Source organism: Dendronephthya gigantea, unplaced genomic scaffold (genome assembly GCF_004324835.1).
Source record: "Dendronephthya gigantea isolate DGI-Jeju-01 unplaced genomic scaffold, DenGig_1.0 000824F, whole genome shotgun sequence".
NCBI classification, from domain to species: Eukaryota; Metazoa; Cnidaria; class Anthozoa; order Malacalcyonacea; family Nephtheidae; genus Dendronephthya; species Dendronephthya gigantea.
In genome coordinates this window covers 1-21,912 of record NW_021163834.1, presented here as the reverse complement: position 1 = coordinate 21,912, position 21,912 = coordinate 1, and the positions used below count along the sequence as shown (strand labels likewise).

General features: G+C 36.1%; 2 protein-coding genes and 1 long non-coding RNA gene across 3 annotated transcripts; all 3 read left to right on the top strand.

Moving 5' to 3' along the window:
* Positions 1-10: 10 nt before the first annotated feature.
* LOC114544513 lies at positions 11-8,633 on the top strand. Its single transcript, XM_028563132.1, has 5 exons — positions 11-153; positions 2,452-2,862; positions 3,587-3,997; positions 4,500-4,913; positions 6,075-8,633. The coding sequence occupies exons 2-5, from the start codon at positions 2,476-2,478 to the stop codon at positions 7,668-7,670; spliced, it is 2,808 nt and encodes a 935-aa protein (XP_028418933.1). The 5' UTR covers positions 11-153; positions 2,452-2,475; the 3' UTR covers positions 7,671-8,633.
* A 7,962-nt stretch (positions 8,634-16,595) lies between these two features.
* Positions 16,596-18,009, top strand: LOC114544514. The gene is made up of 3 exons (XR_003690449.1): positions 16,596-16,688; positions 17,017-17,097; positions 17,583-18,009. It is a non-coding gene; the product is annotated as an uncharacterized LOC114544514 (long non-coding RNA).
* Positions 18,010-18,527: 518 nt separating this feature from the next.
* On the top strand, positions 18,528-19,529 carry LOC114544512. Its single transcript, XM_028563131.1, has one exon. The coding sequence runs from the start codon at positions 18,528-18,530 to the stop codon at positions 19,527-19,529; it is 1,002 nt and encodes a 333-aa protein (XP_028418932.1).
* Positions 19,530-21,912: the final 2,383 nt, after the last annotated feature.

Here is a 21,912-nt window from a genome sequence, read left to right as displayed (position 1 = left end):
GAATTACCAAAGGACACTGAAATATCGTTCAATAAAAGAAACACAGATAAAATTAACATTTTACCCCAAAGTGGCAATGAATTGCAACAGAAGCGAGATGACGACTTGCCAAACTTGCCAGAAATAGAAGCGAACAAGAAATCGGAGCTTCCGGTAGGCTTTCATATTGCGAATATAAGTTTGTATCTATTGATAACCAAGGAGCAGCGTGGCAGCGTCTTCAAACAACAATGTTGATTTGTTTCTCTTTGTTATTGATCTGCTTTTTCACTGATAGTGGCGCTATATTTATTAGTCATGCATAATTACTGGTAGCTAATTCAGGGGTAAAAATCCACATCTAGAACCCATATAATATTGGCGCGCTTTTCTTAACTCTCGCAACATTCTCGCGTGTTTGGATTAGGCCATGTATCCATGCAAACACGGAAACCATTAAGTAATTGTTTAATCAGTTATAGAGCGAAGCGTATGAGAACAAACGTCTGTGTACACACTGATAGAATATCCGTAGGTAAGGATTAAGGAGCACCGCAGAAATTTGTATTTATGAAGTTTCAACCCGAAAATCTGATCACTGGTTCACAATTGTGTATTTCTGTATAAAGGTCAATTATTTCTCTTTTGAATACGCAATCTCCAATCTTTTGGGAGCTCATCATACTCATCTTACAGCTGTTAAATGGTCATTTTGAGGCTTAAAGAGAATACACAATGGAAATTACGCATTTTTCCGAGTTTTATTGTGAAAGAATTTTTCGATTTTTTAAAAAGGAAAAAATCTTAGAGCCGTTTGGATCCGTGAACTCAAATAAGACTGGAACGCTAGCTCTCTGACTTTCCTTCATTAATGAGTAAAGCCAGGATGGCGGACAATGAAGCTGAGCTATATTAAAATTCCTAGAGGACTTGCTCTCGGGCAGATCCATTGAGCTATTTTTAAATCCCTGGACGACTTGCTCGTCATTTCTCGCTAACTTCGCCGCCATGTTTTTGTCACCAAAAACATGAAAAACATGCCGAATTTCGTCATATTTACCACTGACCGCGATCAATTAATACAAGTCATAGATGCTGTTTATGCCAATGCAAAAATAAATATACATATATTGAAACGTCAAAGAAATGTGGACAAAAGTTGAACTACAAATTTTCATAATCACCGTCTGACACTGAATGACAGGTTTATTTTTTATTTTCTTAATGATGTTTTCGTTATTTATACATTCCTATATTAAATTTAACAAATGCTCAAACTTTTTGGCACTATTTAGCCCTACTTCATATACAATTTTAATCTTAAGTTTGGCCAACCTATAAGATGCTCATGATAACATGGGAGCTTTTGAATGTAACAAGTATAAAGAAAGGAATATTGATCATGGAACTAAAGATAAAGTTTTACAGCTTTTAATATTTTTATGCAGCATGCTTGCATGTATGTACAAATTAGAAGGAGTAATAAACAGTCATATGAATAATTTGACAAAAAAATTAAAATTAACACCAAAAAGGGTCATTAGATGTTTTCATACTGATCTTTATGGGAAAATTGACTTCAATAACATACAAATGGTGTATTTGCTGCAAATTGTGTACTGCATGTATAAGGCATGGACAAGACATTATAGTCATCAAGGTTCCTTAACTTCATGGTCAAGGATGTATTTGGAGCTTATAAACAGAAGTATTTTTGCAACTCAAGCTTTGCTTTATTTCCAACTTCAAGTTGAAGCAACTATGTCAGCAGGGTATTGCACATGTGATATTATTAATTTGTGACATTTGTAACATCTTACTACCATTGAAGTAACCGTCAACCTAGCCACCATTGAAGTAACAATAAACATTACTACCATTATTCTGCCTTTAATAGAATAAAAGCAACACATAACCATCAGACAGTTTTGAATCCCTGTGTTAGTAGATTAGGTGGAATGTTTATTTTTTTATAACATGTAAATAAATATCGATCAAACTACCAAGTTTTAAAAGACTTTATAGCGACATTCTGAGTGACAATATAAACAGAATAGATCAGGCCATCCAATGGGCTTCAACCAATCAGAACACGCGTTATATACATATTATTTATAATAACATATACTTCCAGCCACATATCAACAAAAACCCATTTACCCGTAATAATCTTTGAAATTGAACACTTTTTTAATCGTTTCGCAACAATCGAGCAAAATGCACATGTATAAATTTCCCTCACTCGTTATAGATTTCTATGGGACATCGCCCTGGCCGCGAGCCCGCCCCAGTGTTTTCATGCGTTGTTTTCTCTGTCAAGTTTGAATATCCCGGTAAAACACTCGCTTTCGCTGTTCATATATTATTACACCTAAAATTTAACCTCAAGTTCCATTAAAATGTCACATCTCGTTGCCTCAAATCATTCTTTTCTCTTAGGTATTTAAAAAAAACTTCTCTATTTCATCACAGGTAAGCCTGGACCAACCGAGAGAGATGCAGCTTGAGTTGAGTTCCACAGAACATACCGAAGCATTGAATGACTCCAACTTTACATCGTGTGGTTCACAAACTACATCAAATGGTCCGGAAACGCGCGATCCACTGGCAACCGTGCGCAGAAATTCAGGCATTGAACTTGGTCATTCTGAAGGCAAAGTCGAAAACACGTCGATCAGTTCGAAAACCTCAAATGAGTATAACCCACTAGAAGCTGATGTTTCAGTGTCGAAATCTGTAAAAGTTGTTGAACCGCAAGTAAATGAGGCTGAAAATATCCTGGGAAAATCTGAGCCCCAGTTGGTCCAGCAAGGTGTCCAAAGTGATGTTTGCAACTCCCCAATAGGGAATGGTGGCGAAACTAAGAATGGAGAGAGCGAAATGGTAAATATACGCTAAACTTTATTAATTTTGAAATATATTATTTAGCTATATACCGTCAACCAATCTTGTTGTGATAAAATTTAACGCTTTTATTAAAGTTTAATAAAGTTGCATCTTTAGATTATCACTAATAGAACGAATTAAGTGGTACAATTAATGCCAAAATCATACTCGTAGTTAACAAATGTTGCTCGTGCTGGGCGATGTTGCTCGTACAATTAGGGATTAATTGTATTTGTGATGTTTGAAATTTTGACAAAATTTTCACAAAATTTTCTATAAAAACGTCACTCGTATTCCAATAATATTTCAGATGTGCTAGAGCACCCCGCTGAATAGCTGGCAAAAATTTAACACTTCCCGATCTCTGATTCACATATACTTCATGCCACATATTCACAAAAACCTATTTATCCGTAATAATCTTTGAAATTCAACATTTTGTAAATCGTTTTGCCAAAATCGAGCAAAATGCGCAAATATAAATTTCCCTCACTCATTATACCTTTGTATGGGAAATCGCTTTGGCCGCGAGTTTGCCCCAATGTTTTCATACATCGTTTTCTCGGTTTAGATATCCCGGGAAAACACTCGCTCTCGCTGTTCATATGATTATTACATCCAAAATTTAACTCCAAGTCATATTTAAAGTGTAACATCTCGTTGCCTCAAAATACTCTTTTGTCTTAAGATATTTAAAAAAAACGTCTCTATTTCATCACAGGTAAACCTGGACCAACCGAGTGAGATGCAGAGTGAGTTGAGTTCCACAGAACATACCGAAGCATTGAATGACTCCAACTTTACATCGTGTGGTTCACAAACTACATCAAATGACCCGGAAACACGCGATCCACTTGCAACCGTGCGCAGAAATGTAAGCATTGAACTTGGTCATTCTGAAGGCATAGTCGAGAACACGTCGATCAGTACGAAAACTTCAAATCAGTATAACCCACTAGAAGCTGATGTTTCAGTTTCTAAATCTGAAAAAGTTGTTGAACCTCAAGCAAACGAGGCTGATAATATCCTGGGAAAATCTGAGCCCCAGTTGGTTCAGCGAGATGTCCAAAGTGATGTTTGCAACTCCCCAATAGGGAATGATGCCCAAACTAAGAATGGAGAGAGCGAAATGGTAAATATACGCTAAACTTTAATCATTTTAAAATATACTATTTAGCTGTAATACCACCAACCAATCTTGTTGTGATAAAATTTAACGCTTTTATTAAAGTTTAATACAGTTGCATCTTTAGATTATCAGTAATAGAACGAATTAAGTCGTACAATTAATGCCAAAATCTTACTCGTGGTTAACAAATGTTGCTCGTGCTGAGCGATGTTGAGGGATTAATTGTATTTGTGATGTTTGAAATTTTGACAAAATTTTATTAAAACCGAAACGATTAATTAAAACAAAACAAAACGATTAATTAAAACAAACCGTTCTTCGCAGTTCTGTTTTCATACATTGTTTTCTCGTGCAGTCGGGTTTGAATATCCCGGTGAGACACTCGCTCTCGCTGTTCATATATTACATCCAAAATTTAACTTGAAGTCCTATTTAGAGTGTCACATCTCGTTGCCTCAAATCACTCTTTCTCTTAGGTATTTAAAAAAACTTCTCTATTTCACAGGTAAGCTTGGACCAACCGAGTGAGATGCAAAGTGAGTTGAGTTCCACTGAACATACCGAAGCATTGAATGACTCCAATGTAAAGACATCGTGTGGTTCACAAACTATATCAAATGACCCGGAAACGCGCGATCCAATGGCAACCGTGCCCAGAGATTCAAGCATTGAACTTGGTCATTTTGAAGGCATAGTCGAGAACACGTCGATCAGTACGAAAACCTCAAATCAGTGTAACCCACTAGAAGCTAATGTTTCAGTGTCTGAATCAGAAAAAGTTGTTGAACCTCAAGAAAATGAGCCTGAAAATATCCTGAGAAAATCTGAACCCCAGTTCGTGCAGCAAGATGTCCAAAGTGATGTTTGCAACCCCCAAATAGGGAATGATGCCCGAACTGAGAATGGAGAGAGCAAAATGGTAAATATACGCTAAACTTTAATAATTTTAAATTATACAATTTAGCTATATACCACCAATCAATCTTATTTTGATAAAATTTAACGATTTTATTGAAATTAAATAAAGTTGTATCTTTAGATTACAGAAGATATATAATTAATTAATGAGTAATAGAACGAATTAAGTCTTGCAATTAATGCCAAAATCATACTCGTGGTTAAAAAATGTTGCTCGTGTTGAGCGATGTTGAAATTTTCACAAAATTTTCTATAAAAACTTCACTCGTATTGCTATAATATTTCAGATATGCTAGAGCACCTCGTTCAATAGCTGGCCTTCCGCGTATACGCGTTTTGTATAAATAAGAACTCTATATTAACAATGTTAAGCTAGTGGGTTTTCTGGCAGTGCAAAGTAGTGGAGTGTTAAGCGGTTTTGGTCTCTAGTGCGGTATGTGAATGTCTGGGTGCGAATACGCGCCGTTTACTTTCTGTTTTTTTTTTACCTTCTTTTCTCTTTTGATGTTTGCAAACCCCGAAAATGAACCTCTGAAAATATCTTTAGGTTAGTTTTTGGGTTATTTGATATCTGATTCATTTTTTGAGTTTCTTTGTTTTCTCAAAAGTGCAAGCGTTTAGCGGAGGCCTGGAGATGAAGTGATCTACCATATCTAAATTAGCTTCATCGTTAATTCCAAATTTTACTCGCTATCGCATAATTATCTAAAATTAAATCAAATCAGCATACAAAATAACTAAATAAAAACACCAAAATAAAACTTTGCTTTAATTGTAACCACTCCTATGCAAAAAACATCAATAATAATCATGCATTGCGTATCACAATCAATTCTTACCTATCTTTCACGTATTTAGAAATTGTAAAGAACTCACCTTCCGGAGACCTTTTGTCTCGATTCATTCGAGAAGCCACTGGAACAACTTCTGTTCGTGTCTCTCTGGGATATCCAAACTCTTGAAAACGAATAATTAAAACATTCTGTTTTCATACATTGTTTTCTCAGTTGGGTTTGAATATCCCGGTGAGACACTCGCTCTCGCTGTTCATATATTACATCCAAAATATAACTTGAAGTCCTATTTGAAGTGTCGCATCTGGTTGCCTCAAATCACTCTTTTTTCTTAAGATATTTAAAAAAAAGTGTCTATTTCATCACAGGTAAACCTGGACCAACCGAGTGAGATGCAGAGTGAGCTGAGTTCCACAGAACATACCAAAGCATTGAATGACTCCAACTTTACATCGTGTGGTTCACAAACAAGATCAAATGATTCGGAAACACGCGATCCACTGGCAACCGTGCGCAGAAATTTAGGCATTGAACTTGGTCATTCTGAAGGCATAGTCGAGAACACGTCGATCAGTACGAAAACCTCAAATCATTATAACCCACTACAAGCTGATGTTTCAGTTTCTAAATCTGAAAAAGTTGTTGAACCTCAAGCAAATGAGGCTGATAATAGCCTGGGAAAATCTGAGCCCCAGTTGGTGCAGCAAGGTGTCCAAAGTGATGTTTGCAAGTCCCCAATAAATAAAGACAACAAAATGGTAGCAGTTGATTTCCAATTTCCTGATGACAGTTCTCCGGTTGCGCATTCTAAACCGGATGATTTAACTAGGGACACTGTCGAACATCAGTCTCAGCCCGGCCTTGAAGACTCTCTAAAGGCATTAACTAATTGGAAAATTGGCGTTGCAAAAACAAATCGTAAAAACGATCTTCCTTCAAACGAAATTTGCAGCGCGGAAAAATTAGACAAAGCGGCTCCAAATGGGGATTGTCTCAAGGTATCACAAAAGGTCGACAATCTTAATGCAGAACAAGGAAAACAACATAATTTAGATGACGTCTTCAGCTCTGATGAAGCAAAACAACAGACGTTAAACGATAGTTTAACAGAAGTATTTGCTTCTTGGGGAGAAAAATCGACTAAAAAATCAGAGGGCTTAGGAATACGTATTGCCGAGGAAGAAAAATTGCACACGTTGAACGATAATACTACTCAGGTATTGGGCGAACAGACCGTTACTTTGAACAAAGAGGTTTCTCGGGAACAAAAAGCAAATGAATCATTAACTTGGCATGACTTAAAAGGCCTTACTAGTAATGAAAAAAGGAAACTAGAGACGTTGAAGGAACTCAACCGCGCACAGGTTTGTGAACCAGAAAACGGGGTATCTGTCGGTATAGACAATAATCCAGTATCATTAAACAAGAACGGAGAACAATGTAAGTTAAATATGGTTTCTGGCACAAGAGATTTCTCTTCTCGTAGCGAAGATAATGTCACAAACGAAGAGGAATTGGCCGTACCAGTCCCGGAAGCCAATATGCAATTAATTCTCAGAGTTCTGGATTCACAGGAAGGGGCTAAAACGTCCATTCGTGTTCTGGAGGAAGATGACATTGGACTTGCCACGTTAGACAGGTTTTGTAATGTGAACGACTCCGAGGGATGCGATTCCAACGATATTGATGTGTATCTCAGAATTTTGAACAAAACGGGAAGACCTTTAGGTATCGAGGTGGATAGTGCAGAACAGCTTGTCGGAAACTTGACATCAAGTGGATCCACGCAAGTGCATTGTCTCACTTCACAGGCACTCCAAGAAACTGTAGCTGAATTAGTACAACGACAACCTATCAGCAACCCTGCACCTAATTCTAGAAAAAAGAGGAGAAAACTAACTGGGATTTATAGAGAAATTCTCTCAAGAAAGCCCACTCGCACAAGAGATAATTACCCAAAATAATGCTGATGCCGGTGTAAACTATTACGATATCGGGAATTCTTGCCAAAGGCATTATACTGAGATGACGAAGACCATTCTGAACGAACGTCACAGGTTTAAATTGCGTTTTTTTATTTTCCCAGTTGTGTTAATTTTTTTGGTTTATTTTTTGTTTTTGCTGGCAACATGCGATATATAGTAAAGTGAAAAGCTATCTTCATGGCCAACACCACCTGGTTATATACAACAGATGTCAAATCTTACTTTCTCCATTTTATAATTAGAGGTTTACTTTAGTGCCCTGTTATGATAGCTTAAAACTAGTTCATGTCCGGAATCATCATCATGTGGTAATGTAGCGATAACATCATATACCATGATATAGTATGACGTTGCATCACATATCACCAATCATATGACTTCGCATCATATTACATCACACAAGCCCCGTCTACGGCTAAAATGGGTACTCGTGCCCAATTATAATATGATAATATCGCAGGTAACGTAATTTGAGTACTTTGAATATAATGTTTCCAGTAATTCGACGGTTACGCGTACTGTCCACACGTATCCGGCGTTTTCTCCCACTCAAAAAGGGGGGGGGGGGAATCTGAAAACGCTCTCCAGAGTGGAAGAATTTGAAAACGACGGCTGAGCGGATACGAGTGGACGGCTTTGCCGGATAAATTTGAAAACGTCACTAATCAAATTGTTTCCATATTAATAAGGCTTGTTTCACGTCTTGTGGCTTACGCTTAACTTTATATTGCTACATTACCGTCAAATGAGTCCTATTTAAAACATAGTCTGAAATATTAACCATTTGCGGTGACCTGATGAAAAACTGAAGTTGGTTGGTAGGAGACCATATAAAGACAGCTACTGACGTTTATTTTAGTTATTTGTCCTTCATCAGCTGTATTCGGTGTTTTTTGATAAGAATAAAGCATTGTTATTACGAACTTCTGTATTCGAAATATTACCATTGTTAATCTTGTACACGAGTTTGGCTTCGGATTCTAGTCCATGTTCCTTATAAGGGTTTTCCACCCCAGCTCAGCCTAAGCAGCTTCTGAAGGACCGTGCTCGTTGGGATAACCCAAAACTATTCTCGCAGCCCTGTTTTGAAGCCTTCGCTATTAGATTCATTATACCCATTCTGAAATCAATGGCGTTTCCTGCTAGATATTTATTTGCGAATTCTATCAATAACTATAGTTAAACTAGAAACACGTGTATGCAGCAACCCCTTGCCTAGGTTAAACGAAATCATTTAAGCATATGGATGGTAGCATAATATAGTTGAAAAATTTATGTGGTTTGGAGGATGGTCGGGGGGTACGTGTGGTAACGTGCGGTTTGTGAAAAAAGAAGTATGGAAATATTTTTCTGCAAGTGAATGTACTGTAAGTCATAGCAAGTCGTAACGGCTAAGAGCCGTATATTTTCAAAGAATCAAAGTTTACCCTCCTATTTTTTGGAAAAAATGGCAATAATTCTTACGTTTTTCTGGAAGCTAAGTTAGTCGTCTCGAAACGAAAACTATTGAAATCACTCATTGTTAAAATTTAAATGCCGTGTTCACGAATTTCAGCCCGTGGGGATTTAATGCAACTTATAAAATGCTAAATGCTTTGTGTTGCTAGAGAAAGGGGACATGTTGAAGATCATGGTCCTTGAGATGCACATTTAAATAATGTTATCCATATTTGTAAATTGTAAATATTGTTGATAAATATCAATCTTGCGAACAAGCAAATTATACTGCATCATATGCATGCATAAAAATCAGTATGGCAAACATTTATACATCTCTGGGTCCCAACCAGTGAACTCTAAAAAGACTGGAACGATAACTTGGCCGCCATCTTTGAAGCCAGCACTGATGGCCGCCATGAAGGCCAAGAGTTGAAATTACACCACCAAAACAACGCCGGTTTTTATACACAAATCCTTCTCATCTGATCATGAATAAAAGCTTAAAACAAGCATTGACACTTAGATTTTACTAAAAAACAAGTTTTATGAACGTGAAAAGGTGCAAACCTATTTTTTTTGCGAGTTGAAGGCGAAGTTTTTTTTCGGCCCGTTCAAATTCTTTAAATATTTCAAGTACAAAGCTGGTACCTCGCCGGTTTTTACAGTAAGATGATGCGGATTACTTAGGTCTATCCAAAAAGGGTAAATTCGTTGTTTAAAGTTGAAGTGGTCAAATAAAAATTGCACTTTTCTCGCAATTTTTTGCCAAAAAATACGATTTTTACGGAATTTTCACTCTCCCCAGTTCTTTTGAAGGCTTGATTTGCTCGCTCGGCTGCCGCCTTAATCAGCAAATTATATTCAAATCGGCTTCATCCAATGACTAGTCTTTATTGTTGAGTTATCGTTCTAGTCTTATTAGAGTTCACTGGTCCCAACAGAGTGCTTAGGTATTCAAACTCTAACAATTACATTCTTATGGGTGATTTCAATAGTTTTCGTTTTTTTGGGACACCCATATATATGGGACATACATATATATATATATATATATATATATATATATATATATATATATATATATATATATATATATATATATATATATATATATATATATATATATCGCGATCCGTCCTCGTTATGGGTGAGATTAAAATATGATTAATGCAAATTCGCTGTTCTAACATATGTCTCAAGGGATGACTGAATTTGTGATCATGTTTTGATCTATCTGTTTAAACAAAACTTGTTGGTGCACAAAGATGCAACTGCTAAAACTAGTAATATGCATATTTTTTAACAGATAACCACCCAACACATCATGTACAAGAAGTTGTAGAACGAGTGTACGACAGTCCTGATTTCAATCCTATTGAAGAGGTTTACATATAGCTTGCTATCTCATTCAACTGTATTTGCGGCGTTCGCAGTAAACAGTCCATGTTAATATATTCTTCGTGTGGGAATAAAGATTTGCTCGCTGTTGGGCGACCCATACGGCAAGGCTTTACATCACCCGTGTTCCAAAAGGTGCTGAGAGTACGATAGACGGTTTTTAAACAAACAAATAGCTGTGCTGTAATTTCGTCGATGATTCTTTCGTAAAACAGTCGTTGGTAAACCATTCTCCACCTTAAATCATCCGAATATGGTCTTGGCATTTTCTAATCGTTCACCTTGCTATACTCGAACTCGCAATTAACACGCTTGTACAATCCCACGCGTGTTGATGCATAATAATGTCACGTGATCGATATATACATATACTTGCTCAGGACAACCTTTTTGATAACGACAGTATATATATATATATATATATATATAATATATATATATATATATATATATATATATATATATATATATATATATATATATATATATATATATATATATATATATGTAGCTACCGTTTCTTCCGGTAAGTGGTGTTTTCCGGTATGCGAGTGTTATGTGACGGAACACGCGGGTTTCAGAGGAGAGTTTTTAGGCGAATGGACGCCATATTGACAAATTTATATATGCATGTAGAACCAAACGGTTCTAAACGTACTCAAAGGGTTTTTAAATGTACTCTGAAGGAGAGTAAACGTAGTTAAATAAAGTGAACTGAGGTAGTAGAGGAGAGGTAAAGAAAAAGTTATTGTAAACGCGAAAGTAAGGTAAACAAAGTTGAGTTAAATGGAGTTGTGTGTATTAGTCCGGGTCGGCGTCCAAAGAAAGTTACAGTTTAGAACCGTTTGAGAATTCTACGCGTGATCAGAGTGAAAGTCGTCAGAAAAAAGATAGTATTACCGTTTGAAAATTGTGTTGTTTCAAGGGAATATGGTATGGATTATGTCGTTACTTTAGTTGGAAACAAGGTGGAATCGTGGGATTATAAGTATTAAAGTCGTGGGTGTCACGTGGAATTTAATACGTTTGAAAAGGTTTGGTCTTCAGGAAGAAGACGCTATTGTTATTTCACATTGCATTGTTGAACGAGAGTGTATTACTTCATAGTTGTTTACGATAGAGGATCGATATTACGGAATTATTCGGTCATTGGTGTGTTGGGTATAAACATATGGTACTTAAAGGGACATATTTCAGGAAGAAAACAATATTGTATTGTACAGTACGTTGGCTATAGCCTTAAATTGTCAGCTTGAACACGTCGAACTGGTTTCGGTAGTTAAACTCGCGATTACGAGTTAGTATTGTTTGGATATATTATTATTGTGGAACATGAAGTAATGAGGATGGGGTTTCATCTAGAGTGATATATTATGAACATTGTGTACATTAAACTTTAAGTAGACTGAGAAAAAGGATTTGCAATTATTGAAGTGCAATTAAATTTAGCTATTATGAGTCGTGAAGAATATATGCTGGAGAACATAAATAATCTATTCAAGTCCAGGTTGGAGTATATTAACAGTTTATCAAGATTACACGAGGACATTCAAGGACTTATGGATGCAGGACTAGGAAATACTGACGAGATTGTGTCGAAGAAAAATGGGTATGATAAACTATGGAGTGAATTTGTTAGTGTTCATGAGCAGTACTTGGAGGTTGTTACAGCTGAAGATGAAAGAAGAAGAGCTAATTTAACATACAAAGATCAGATGGACGAAAAGGTACATTTGGACCAACTATTTGCATGTTGGGGAAGAAAGTCAAAGTTGCAGAGTACTGGTAAAGGTCAAAGCCAAATTAGTGTTTCAACAAGTGGTGCAAGTTCAACATCAGCCTTGTCGAAGAAGAGAGAGAAGGTAGCCCTTGCACAGTTAAAAGTTAGCCAGTTAATGCAACGACATGAAATGAAAAGGAGAATGGCAGAGCTAAAGTATGAATGGAGGAACAGGCAAAGGTTAGTTTCAATATTCAAAATGAACTAGCTGATGAGTATATACGGGGACAATATGAATTAGACCCTCTGCCTGAGAATGTTGTTTATGGATTGGATAGTGAAATTTATACTGGTCGTCCTTCAATCCAAAACCAGTCGAGAACAATGCAGAATTTTGGGAAACATGAAGCGTATAGACCGGTAGTGTGTGTAGCAAGTAGAATGGACTGGGACTATGCAAAACTCACAATGGCGAATCGTCCAGTTGTGAACTACCCCACTTTAGTTCTAGCAGCGAAGCAGCATACAAGTCAGCCTAGTGCTTTCAGCCCTCAAACAAGTAAATTGTGGAACTATCCTGGAGATGATAGATTGCAGTTAAACACCAAATTACCCTCAGCATTTCAAATGCCATCTGTAGAGAACTGTAGAAACTTTGATACACCTCTATGGCACCCAACTGTAAAATTACCTACAGAATCAGCAACTAAATTACCATGGCAATCACCTGAGAGGAGGGTGGAGTTGCCAATGCCTGTAAGGAGTGACAGTGGCGAAGAGATGGTTAGAGCATTACGACAAGTAGTGTCAACCCCAAGGATTAAATACATGAGGAGAGCCTATGAATTATGTCTCCTTCATTCATAACTTTGAAACTTGTCTGGAGAAGGATAACCCTGACAATGCCACAATACTTCAACTATTGATACTGCAATGGGAAAGCTCTTGAAGCAATAGAGTCTTGTGTGAACCTGCCAGTGGAACAAGGTTATGTTACGGCAAAGAATACCTTAAAGGAAAACTTTGGGAAGCCCCATATAATTGCGAAAGCACATATCAGGAAACTGGAGAACCTGCCGGTCCTGAAACAAGCAGATGGACCGAGTTTGTTGGAATATGCAAGAAAGTTAGAAATTGCTAACAGAACCCTGACCAGTATGGGGCCAGAATATGAAAGTGAATTAAGTCACGTAAACACTTTACGCGAGTTAAATAGGAAGCTCCCCATGTTTATGAAGGTTAAATGGACAGAGCGTGCAGGAACAATTATTGAATCTGGTTCAAGACCAAATTTTCAAAACTTCTTGGCGTTTGTGCGAGGAAGAGCAAAACTTGTAAACAATGAGTTTGCGGAAGATCTTTCAAGTAGTACGTCAAAGATAAGAGGGAAGGGACAAGGGGTAGGTGGACGCTTTGTACATAGGGCAGCTGCTTTAACTGCAGGTGCACAGCAAACCCAAGAAAGAAATCGTGTGTCAAATTCGCCTTATTCTAAATGTTTGTTCTGTTGGAGCACATAGGATTTGGAAGTGTTCAGCATATAATAAGATATCGTATCAAGACAAGAAGAAATTTGTTCAGGAAAATCACCTATGTATGAAATGCCTTAGTAATGGCCATTTTATGCGGACATGCCCCAAAGTACATTTTCGATGTCAGAAAGAAGGCTGCAATGAAGGGCATCATACCTTGTTGCATCCTCCAGAAGCAATTACACCTCAAGGAAATCGTGATGGCAAACATTTGCCTGATGAACACAGTAAAGAAACAGGCTCCGATAATGAGAAGAATAAACAGGCAGAGTCCAGAGTAACTGTGGCAACTGGGGCCGGCGAGAGAGTTTGCCTCAGCGTTGTACCAGTGAAAGTGCAAATAAAGGGACGAGAGCAACCTTTAGTTGTAACATATGCTCTATTAGATTGTGGCTCAGAAGTTACACTCATTCATCAGAAATTGCAGAAAGAACTAGGAGCCCATGGTCAAAGGATTGATTTCTTCCTTTCAGGGATAAATGGGTCTAAACGAATTGACAGTGAACTTTTGGATATCGTAGTCACATCCATGGACGGGGTGACATCACTGGAGTTATCAAATGTACGGTCAGTTGAGCAAATGCCTATTGCTGGAAGTTGTATTGCCCGCAGAGAGGATATTCAGAGATGGCATCATTTGGATGGTGTTCCAATAACAGAATTAGATGCGAATGAGGTAACATTGGTTATTGATTGGTCTGCAGGAGAAACCCAGCATATTCGTACCACTCGAATATCGCATTGGTGAAGAGAATGATCAAGTGGCGATCAGGTATAGCCTGGGATGGACAGTTGTTGGCCCTCTCGGGGAAAGGAGAAAGAACAACTGCTATAATACGAAATTTGCTCGGACAGCAACACAAAAAGCCCTGTGACAAATGTGAAGCCCCGAGTCAGACAGTGTCTGTTGAATGAACCAGAACAACCTATGGAAGAGGATTATCAGCTTGAGAACAGTTCGGATGAAGGTATTTCAATGCTACATTCAAATGGGTCGGCCTCTGGGTTAAAGTCGTGTTTAGTTGAAGAAAAGTCCATGCCGCAAGATCTGAATCATCAGTTGGAGAGACTGTGGAAAACTGATTTTGAAGATTGTATTTTGGATACCAATGTCTGTCAATCCATTGAAGATAGAAGAGCTCTGACGGGTGATGGAGAAATCGCTAAAAAAGGTGGATGGTCATTATCATGCAGGTCGCCCTTCCATGGCGACATAAACCACCCTACTTACCTACAAGGAAATGGCACTGCGGAGAGGAATGGTGTTAAGAAACGTTTACTAAGGATGAAAGTCTTCTGAGAAAATATGCTTCAACGATAAACGATTATCTGGAAAAAGGATATGCTGAGAAGATACCGCAAGAACAGCTGCAATCAAGCAAAAAACCCCATTTGGTATCTCCTGCATCACCCGGTAAACCCATCCTGCAAAACCTGAGAAGATAAGAGTAGTCTATGATTGTGCCGCCACCTAAGAACACCTCTTTAAACCAGCAGTTATTACAAGGTCCTGACCAAACAAATCAGCTTGTCGGAGTGTTAATTCGGTTCAGACAGGAACAAGTGGGACTAGTCTCAGACATAGAAGCTATGTTTCACCAGGTGCTGGTTGAACCACAGGACTGTGATGCTCTTCGGTTCTTATGGTGGCCGAACGCAGATCTCTCGGGAGAAATGAAAGAATACAGAATGGTCAGACACTTGTTTGGTGCGACATCCTCGCCAAGCGTGGCGAATTTCTGCCTAAGGAAAACAGCTGATGATCACGAAAGCGAGTTTGATCAAAGTGTAGTGGATACAGTACACAGCAAAAAATCATTTTCTTATCGAGAAAATATATCTTATCTTAAGAATTTTTTTCTTATATAAAGAAAATTTTTCTTAAACCGAGAATTTTTTTTCTAACTCTAGGATATAAAATCTCCTTTAGAAAGTAATTTCTTAAAATAAGAAAGTCGTCAAGCCACAGATTTACAGAGTTTAAAACAAGAAATTATATTCTTATGAATTAGAATTTTTTTCTTATACTGAGAAAATAATTTCTTGATATAAGAAAGATTATCTTAACTTCTGAAATTCTCAATATGAGAAAATTAATCTTGAGTAACATCCCAAATATTTCTTAAAATAGGAAAGCTTGCCTTATCTGAATCTGGTTTCAAGAAAATAATTTCTTGGAATAAGAAAGATTATCTTAACTTCTGAAATTCTCAATTTGAGAAAATTAATATTGAGTAATATCCCAAATATTTCTCAAAATAGGAAAGCTTGCCTTATATCTGAGTCTCGTTTCAAGAAAATAATTTCTTGGAATAAGAAAATAATAAGAAAACAAGAACTTAATGGGGTAAAAAATTGATACAATAGAATTATTGTTATTTACAATGAACAAATGTCCGCCTCCCTTTATAAATTATATTAAGCTAAGTCTTATGTACAAACAATTTTTCCAAAAAGAAGCTCTTTAGAAACAAATTTCATCATGAGAGAAATGTGTCACATTTAGCCTTTCAATCGGTGTGCTTGGTTATTGAACTAAAAACACCACCTTAATTCGCTACCCATGTACAATAATATTTGATATACTAAAAGTAAGATTTACAATGCAAAAGTCAAAGATTGATATTTTAAATTTTAATTATCATGGAAAGGAGCATGGATTGCAACATAACGTCGTGTGCGCGACATATCGCGCGTGATCACGCGGTCAACGAGAGAGCGCTAAAGGCATTGTGGGAAGAAGCGCGTCCTTTTCAAATTTTCGTCGCTGTTGTGTTACGCGTCTTCACTGATCGCCGATTTTTATCGATTTTTTTCAATTCATACGTTTTAATATGGATCAAGAAACGACAAGTTTGCTCGAACAAATCGCTAGAGTGGTCAAAGAATGCGAGCAGATATTGGAAGGTATTAATTTTGTTGAGTATTGCTACAATTTAATAGTATTTTAACCGAACGTACTCTATTAAATTCGTTACGAACTAAACTCAAAATTCTGCTACTAGTAAACGAATAGTAAATATCGCACGCTTAAGACTGACTTATAATTAGCTTAATCGTATTTTAGTATGTTGTTATTTGCCTTTCTATACTCAGATGCTGTTACATGTAAACGTTTATAATTTATCAGATATTTGTGCTGTGTGACCTGGGGTCTGGTATCTAGATTCCTCTCCCCCACACATATTGCAATTGAAAAGTGGTACACCCTGGTAAATATTTCAATTTTTTATAGGAACTGGCATTGTAGAAGATGAAGAAAGATATAGATATACTCTATTTTACTGGAAATGGAAATGAAAACAAGCCTTTGAAAGTAAGACTATTTTTAAGATGCATGTTTTTTACCATTGTAATGTTAACTAAAACATTAATTTTTTTTATTGCCTTGATTTTAATGCATTATAAAGAAATACTTTTTCTCTTGTTGCATGGTATTTGATAAACTATATGATTATGGCCTACATTTCAATAAACCTATATGTTGCCAGATTTTTACCAGTTAGATTGTTGTTAGATATGTTGCAAGTTTTGAAATTATATACATTAAAATTCTATTTGTCACAATTAAATCACAATAATATCAATAGCATAACCATCTCCCAAACATCCAGAAGGCTTGTCGTAACATGATACATCTCCTAAAGAAGATTTCTATGATATTTCCTGACAAAAGTGGACAAAATTTAGGATAATTAGTTAGTCCATGAATTAACTGCATGTAAATCTATACAGAGGTATTAATAATGTGAGCTTAAATTGTTGATATGAGCATTCATTTTGTTTGTACTCTATATATAGGTTGACAGTGAAGATCTAAAGTATTTTGGGGAAAATGAGTTCGAAATCTTCCAATCATCCTGATTGACCAGGAAGGTATTTACATTGTTATTGAAAAACATATTTTGATGTGGGCAGCAGTTGAAAAGATAGCTGATGCAGTTGTTGCCTTCCTGGCTTCATTCTATTTGTTGGACATTGACTATCCAAAACATCATGAAATAGAATTGCCAGTCCTGCAAGTTATAATTCTAAAAGACACTCAAGTGCCACAGGACATCAGTTTAGCTTGTATAAGCATGTTAAGGTCATATAAAGAAGTAGGTTGAACTTTTGTTAAGTAAAATATCCATGTATATTATTACTCATATTATAAAAGCATATATTACTAGGATTTTCAGCTATTTTTAATAGTCAAAATTGTCTCATTTGAAGTTATTTATTCTCAAAACAAGGATGTTTTTCTTGAAATAAAATTTTTTTCTTATATGTAAAAAATATTTTCTCATTTTTTAGGTGTAATTTTATCTAACTTAGACATTATAATTTCTTATGAAAGATGTTTTCTTAAAACAAGAAAATAGGTTTTAAGAAAAATTTTCTCATTCTGAAAAAAATTCTTGCTCAGAAAATATTTCTTGCTATTCTCCCACTTTCTTATAACAAGAATATTTTTCTTAATATAAGTAAATATTTCTCAAATTAAGTTAATTTTTCTTAAAAAATAGTTACTATATTTCTTGTTTTAAGATTATTTTTCTCCAAAATTTCTTGTTTTAAGAAAACATTTTTTCTTAAAAAAAGAAAATATTTTCTTGATATGTTTTCTTAGCGAGAAATTATTTCTTGCTATTCTCCCATGAAAATTTTTCTCATTTCAAGATAAAAAATCTTGAAATGAGTTTTTTTTCTCAAAATAAGAAAGCGACTTTTTGCTGTGTAAAACGCTATATATATGTTGATGATATGATGAAATCAGTGAAACAACCAGATGAAGCTGTGGCTTTAGTACAAGAAAGTCGTGAACTACTAGCAAAGGGGGGATTTCGACTCACGAAGTGGTATAGTAACAATAGAAAGGTACTAGCTTCCATTCCGGAGAGTGAGAGAGCGAAATCAGTGGCCGATCTCGATGTAGAGAAACTTCCGATTGAAAGTGCACTTGGGTTGAAGTGGAACACAGAGGATGATACTTTCATTTGGGACGTTACTGAAAAATTGCCTCGCTTCTTTAACACAGAACCAGTGACGCGAAGAGCTCTGGTATCGGCTGTATACTCGTTGTTCGATCCGCTAGGATTCATAGCACCATACGTCATGAAAGCTAAGTTATTGTTACAAATGCTATGTAGGAAAGGAATCGGATGGGACGATCCCCTCGGAGAAGATGAATGTGCCCAGTGGAAACGGTGGTTGGAAGATCTTTCAAAGTTGTGTGAAATACGCGTGAAACGGTGTTTCAAACCTGATGAACTCGGCGATATTGTGGAGATACAACTACACCTTTTTTCCGACGCATCGAGAGTTGGATATTCGGCAGTCGCATTTCTTCGTCTTACTGACAATAAAAATCAAATATACTGCGCGTTCGTTATGGGGAAAGCTCGATTGGCACCTAACCGTGAAATTTCTATCCCTCGGCTGGAACTGACAGCTGCCGTTATATCAGTGAAATTATCAAAGATAATACGAGACGAGTTAGATTTGGAAATCGGAAGAATTTTCTATTGGACAGACTCTACATCTGTTCTAAAATGTATCAACAATGAGACCAAGAGATTTTATACGTTTGAGTCGAACCGTCTAACCATCATTCACAATGGTTCGGAAGTTAATGAATGGAAATACGTTAATCGGGAAGATAACCCAGCAGACGATGGATCAAAAGGACTTAAACTGGACAATTTATTAAAGAACAATCGTTGGTTGCAAGGACCTGAATTTTTGTGGAAAAACGAAGACTATTAGCCGAAGAGGGAAGAGATACCGATCATGAAGGAAGACGATCCTGAAATCAGAAAAGAAGCCCGTATTTACACTGCAGCAACTAGTGTTCATCCCGTGGAAAGATTGATCTCATATTTCTCTAGTTGGTGGAAGTTGAAGCGTGCGGTAGCGTGGTTGTTGCGGTTTAAAGAACAACTTCGGATGAAGTTACAGCTACGAAAGATTGCAACAGAAGATATTGAAGCACACTGGAACAAGGAAGAATTGTTGTCAACGCAATTGACCTTGAATGAGCTACATGCAGCGGAGGAAGAAATACTACAACGAGTACAGAAGCAGCGTTTCCTGATGAGCTGAAAACGGTTCAAGTCCAAGACAATCAAAATTCGAAGAAATCACTAAAGAAAAAAGGATCAGCTCTTCGTCAGTTAAATCCATTCATAGGTTATATTTTCGTTACGAGGGTTCGAAATTACATTACATATATTAGAATAATTTTATGAATTATTAGTGTGTATAGACACTGTATATACACACACTATATACATATATATTATATGGTTCTATGGTTATATGGTTATATGGATAGTATTGGTTATATGGTTAGTGGTTATGTGGTTATATGGTTATGTGGTTATATGGTTAGTGGTTATATGGTTATATGGTTATATGGTTATGTGGTTATCTGGTTACATGGTTATGTTGTTATGTGGTTAGTGGTTATATAGTTAGGTGGTTATATGGTTATGTGGTTATATGGTTATGTGGTTATATGGTTATATGGTTATATGGTTATATGGTTATGTAGTTATATGGTTATATGGTTATATGGTTATGTGGTTTATTATATGGTTATGTGGTTCTATGGTTATATGGTTATATGGTTATATGGTTATGTGGTTATATTGTTATGTGGTTATATGGTTATATGGTTATATGTGTTTATGTTATGGTTATATATGTTATATGTTTATGTTATGGTTATGTGTTTTGGTTATATGGTTATGTGGTTATATGGTTATGTGGTTATATGGTTATATGGTATTTGGTTAGTGTGTTATATGGTTATATGGTTATGTGGCAATGTGGTTATGGTGGTTATGTGGTTATATGGTTATATGGTTATATGGTATTGGTGTGGTTATATGGTATATGGTTATATGGTTATATGGTTATATGGTTATATGGTTATGTGGTATGTTATGTGGTTATATGGTATATGGTGGTTATATGGTTATGTGGTTATATGGTTATGTGGTTATATGGTTATGGTGGTTATATGGTTATATGGTTATATGGTTTATGGTTATGGTTGGTTATGTGGTTGTGGTTATATGGTTATGTGGTTATATGGTTATGTGGTTATATGGTTATGTGGTTTTGTGGTTATATGGTTATGTGGTTATATGGTTATATGGTTATGTGGCTATGTGGTTAGTGGTTATATGATTATGTGGTTATGTGGTTATGTGGTTATATGGTTATGGGGTTATTTGTTATATGGTTATATGGTTATATGGTTATGTATTTAGTGGTTATATGGTTATGTGGTTATATGGTTATTGGTATATTTATATGGTTATATGGTTATATGGTATATGGTATATGGTTATATGGTTATGTGGTTATATGGGTGGTTATTTGGTTATTGGTTATGGTGGTTATATGGTTAGTGGTTATATGGTTATTGGTTATATGGTTGGTGGTTATGTGGTATGTGGTTAGTGGTTATTGGTTATGTGGTTATGTGGTTGTGGTTATGTGGTTAGTTGTTATATGGTTTATGGTTGTGGTTATATGTGGTTATGTTTAGTGGTTATATGGTTATGTGGTGTGGTTATGTGGTTATGTGTTTATATTTGTTATATGGTTATATGGTTATATGGTTATATGGGTTTTATGGTTATGGTTATGTGGTTGTAGTTATATGGTTATGTGGTTATATGGTTATATGGTTATATGGTTATATGGTTATATGGTAATGTGGTTAGTGGTATAGTTATGTGGTTATTTGGTTATATATTTATATGGTTATGTGGTTATATGGTTTTTGGTTATATGGTTATGTGGTTATATGGTTATATCGTTATGGTGGTTGTGGTTATATGGTTATGTCGTTATATGGTTATATGGTTATATAGTTATGTGGTTAGTGGTTATATGGTTAGGTGGTTATATATTTATGTGGTTATGTGGTTATGTGGTTATGTTGTTATGTGGTTAGTTGTTATATGGTTATGAGGTTATGTGGTTATAAGGTTATGTGGTTATTGGTTATATGGTTATGTGGTTATTTGTTATATGGTTATGTGGTTATGTGGTTATGTGGTTATATGGTTAGTGGTTATATGGTTATTGGTTAGATGGTTAGTGGTTACATGGTTATGTATTATGTGGTTAGTGG